At 39.8% G+C, this 3918-nt stretch overlaps 1 protein-coding gene across 2 annotated transcripts; it reads right to left on the bottom strand.

Annotated features, from left to right (window-relative positions):
- Positions 1-3918, bottom strand: LOC101832281 (keratin-associated protein 20-2-like). Of its 2 annotated transcripts, XM_040750276.1 has the most exons (2): positions 3852-3918; positions 1-101 (listed from the first exon to the last, which is right to left on the bottom strand). In XM_040750276.1, the coding sequence occupies exons 1-2, from the start codon at positions 3916-3918 to the stop codon at positions 1-3; spliced, it is 168 nt and encodes a 55-aa protein (XP_040606210.1). The 2 variants fall into 2 exon arrangements, with proteins under 2 accessions (XP_040606210.1, XP_005073884.1); XM_005073827.1 differs by lacking the exon at positions 3852-3918 and having other exon boundaries at positions 1-177.

Below are 3918 nucleotides of genomic sequence, written 5' to 3' on the forward strand. Positions count from 1 at the left end.
TCAGTAGAAGCCACAAGACCAGTATCTTCCACAGCATAGCGGGCGGCGGCAGCCATAGCCATAACCACCATAGCCACCATAGCCACAGCCATATCTGTAGCCTAGGCCACCATATCCATAGCCCAGGCCACCATAGCCATAGTCCAGGCCTCCATAGTAGCTGCCGTAGTAACACATGTTGTCAAGAATGGGCTGTTTGAGGAAGATTTCTTGAGTATGGATGTTACCATCTGCCAGGGGCCTTTTATACACCTGGGTGTTTGGTGGGGAAAACCACAGGCATTGCAGCACCACACATAGTATCACAGTGCTTCAGAAAACATCAGCATGCCATGGTTTTCTGGACAATCAAAGCTGCATAACTGAGATAGTTGTGCTTGTATGTCAGTGTCCCATGGTCAAATCATAAGGTGTTAGCATGAGATTCTGCTTCTGTTTTCAAGACCCTGTCTCATCCTGTATTTAGTTTACTTAATTTGCATATTTAATACTGTGTCTCTGTGCTAGTCATTGAAATAGCTCTCTCTTTTTATTGCTGTTTGTTTTGTAATGCTCCATAGGTAAAAGGTCTATGTGTTTTCTTTTCTTTTGCTTTTTAATTGTGGAGTAATTCTATCTGGAGGTAAGTATTCCCCAAGTATTCCTAATTAAAAATGATTTGTTTCTTGGTGACTTGGTTCTTGACTGGTACATTCATTTTGGCATTATTGTGAATGTATTCCATTCATGCGTGTTCTTTCAAATCTTTGTATGCTTTCTTTTGTGTTATTATCATGTAGTTTTTATTACTATGGCTCTATGGTACAATTTGAAATCAGGTTCTGTGGTAGGTCCTGCATCTTTCTTTCAGGTTTGCATTATTTTGGATAGTGGAGTCATTTTGTGCCTTCATATGACCTTTATGATTGTGTCATCTAATTCTGTTAAGAATACATTTGGAATTTGGATGGAGATTGCATGAAATCTGTACATTGGTTTAGGAAACACAACCATTTTCATGTAATTAATTCCTGCAATCCATGAACAGAGGATCTCCTTCCATACCCTTGTATCTTCTTCAAACTGTTTCCTTCACAAAATTGGGTTCAGCTGATATTTATGTTAAGCAAAATAAGTCAGACTGAGAAAGACAAATGTTGGGCTAAGGTGGCGCAGTAGTAAAAGTCACCCACCACCCATGTCTGAATCTGAGTTTGATCTAAGTGTCCTATAAGGAGGAAAAAGACGACCCATTCTCTTGTTTTCCTCTGACTTCCAGGTTCATGATGAGCCATCTGAATGCCCCCGTGCCAACATATGCAGAAAGATTAAAATGAATAGAATTATAATAAAATTTAAAAAGCCACATGTTCACAGCTCTTAGGAAAGAACCCAATACTAGTTATCCTGTTAAATAGACATAAATAGTTATCCTGTTAAATGGACATAACTAGTTATCCTGTTAAATAGACATAGCTAGTTATCCTGTTAAGTAGACATACCATCAAGAAGATTCCTAATGACTTAGGTCACACTCATAGATCAGTACATCCCCCAACCCCCACCAGAGTAGCTTCTTGCAGTAAATAAAATTAACAAAGACACATGCCTCCAAATGGCTAATACGCAGATAACAAAGAAAGCCATGCCCTCAATCCTAAATTGTGCATTCACATCACACTCCTCTCCACAGGCTCAGGTATCTCTGCAGAAGAGGGAACAGGAAGACACTAAGAATGAGAGGCAATGAATGATGTCAAAGAAAGTGTTTTCCAGACAACAGGGCAGACATTCAAACTCACAGTTATGGTGAAAACATGACTAAGATCCAAGCAAGCTCCACCCATACAAAAACTCATCTTGGAAGGAGGAGGGAGTTGGACCACCAAAAACTGAGGAGACATTAGGAAATAACAGTTTTCGTGTGATGTGACCTCTGGTAGACTAACCACATACCCAATGCAGGCCTCAATTCCAAGGCAGGTAGGCAACACAAACCGGACTCCATGGGAGAAATTAGAACAGAAATAGTAATCTCCAAGTTGGGGGGAAATAAAAGTGGTGAGGTAGGCATTCAGGGGATGGCTATCTTTAAAATCCATTGTATGGATTTTTCAATTAATACATTTTTCATGTTATACTACTTCACACTATGCTACACATCACATGCCATGCACAAAATCTATATCTAAACTGGTGTGTGCATGGGTGTGTGTGTGTGTGTGTGTGTGTGAGTGTGCGTGCGTGCATGTGCATACTCTTGCATAATAGATCATTCAACTAGAAAGGGCACCAAGGGAAGAGAAGATATCAGGGATGGGGATACAAGAGAGTAATGCAGTACGTGGAAATGGAAGCAGAGGAGAGGTAGGGGAAGACAGTGTGTAGAGGATGAATGAGAACTAAATAAAATGACCAATGTGTATGAAATAACAGCATGCAACACAGTATAGATGTCTTAAGGCCAGTTGAGTGTAACAGTTCACCTGTTAACGTTGCGGATCATTTGGAGCAAGTCAGATTGCCAGACTGACTTGAATGCCAAATTCCTGCTCTACTGATTCTCCTCAATATGTAAGGTTTAGAGCAACTGTTGCGAAAGACAAAAGACCCTAACTTATAGCCTTTCCATGTGAGCACACATATGCACACGGACACATGTAAAACACACAGAGAGATGTCACAAGCGTGAGAAGAATAGACAGAACACAGACAGCTTTTCATGTACCAACTAAGAAAGTTCTGAAGACTGAAAAATTGACTGTATTAAAGAAACTCCACAAAAAAGGAAAAAAATCAATTACAGAAGGCAGGGAACAAATACACAAAATTTATGTGAATTATACACGTCTAAACTAAACAGCCAAAAGAACATAAACAGATGTTAAATGAGCAGAGAATTAGAACTGGCATTTTTCAAAAGAAAAGATACAGATGGACAAGCAGAAACAGTAATGTTCCATTTCAGAGATGCAAATCAAGATCAAAACAAGACTGAACCCCCAAACTGTTAGGTGATTACAATTAGAGAAAGAGATGAGTGTGACAGAGAATGCGGATAAAGCTTTTCCACAGCTGATGTGAATGTAACTTGGCGCATCTGTGGCAGAAAATAACACATGACATGCTCCAAACAGAGGCAAGTGACGGGAGATCTGGAAGTCGCACTACTGCTGTTATAACTAGATTACGCTATTGGATCTTAAGGAAATAGACGCACTACCAAATCTATTTTCACATTGCTTACAATAGTCAAGCTATAAGAGCTGCCAAATAAATGTCCCATCCGTAGATGGATGCTGAAAGATGTTTCTCCCTCTGACTCTCTCTAACGCTCCCTCCTCCATCCTTGTTTGCCTGCTTTTTTTCCTTCTCCTTCTTCATCTTCCTCTCCTTCGCTTCCCTCCCACTTTCCCACAAACACCCTGCACGTGACCACACAGATACATAAGCAGAAAACATACAGAAATTATTTTGCACCATTTAATCTTTTAGTTGTTTGAGAATACAGGTATTTTTATACAAAGATTGAGAGTTAAAGCTGAAAATATTTTTACAGATCATGATGAAGATAACAGAACTTTTTTTGCAGATTATCAAAGTCCAGATGAAGATGAGGAATTAGATGATCATATTCTATTTCAGTTATTTTTTCAGGTAATTGGTATAAGGTTGGAAGTTTTGAAAATATATTTGAGTTGATGATTTGAAAATTCTTGGATTCGCATCTGATCAGGATGGCTGGGCATATGTAGAAACTCAGTAGAAGCCACAAGACCAGTATCTTCTAAAGAAAAATGGGCGGCAGCAGCCATAACCATAGTCACCATAGCCACCATAGCCACCATAGCCACCATAGCCACCATAGCCACCATAGCCACAGCCTAGGCCACCATAGCCATAGCCCAGGCCTCCATAGTATCCACCATAGTAACACAT

The sequence above is a fragment of the Mesocricetus auratus genome, unplaced genomic scaffold (assembly GCF_017639785.1).
Source record: "Mesocricetus auratus isolate SY011 unplaced genomic scaffold, BCM_Maur_2.0 Super-Scaffold_100008, whole genome shotgun sequence".
NCBI classification, from domain to species: Eukaryota; Metazoa; Chordata; class Mammalia; order Rodentia; family Cricetidae; genus Mesocricetus; species Mesocricetus auratus.

Bases quoted from the DNA above. Each gene is read 5' to 3' on its own strand.
- LOC101832281 (XM_005073827.1), bottom strand. From the start codon at position 177: ATGTGTTACTACGGCAGCTACTATGGAGGCCTGGACTATGGCTATGGT.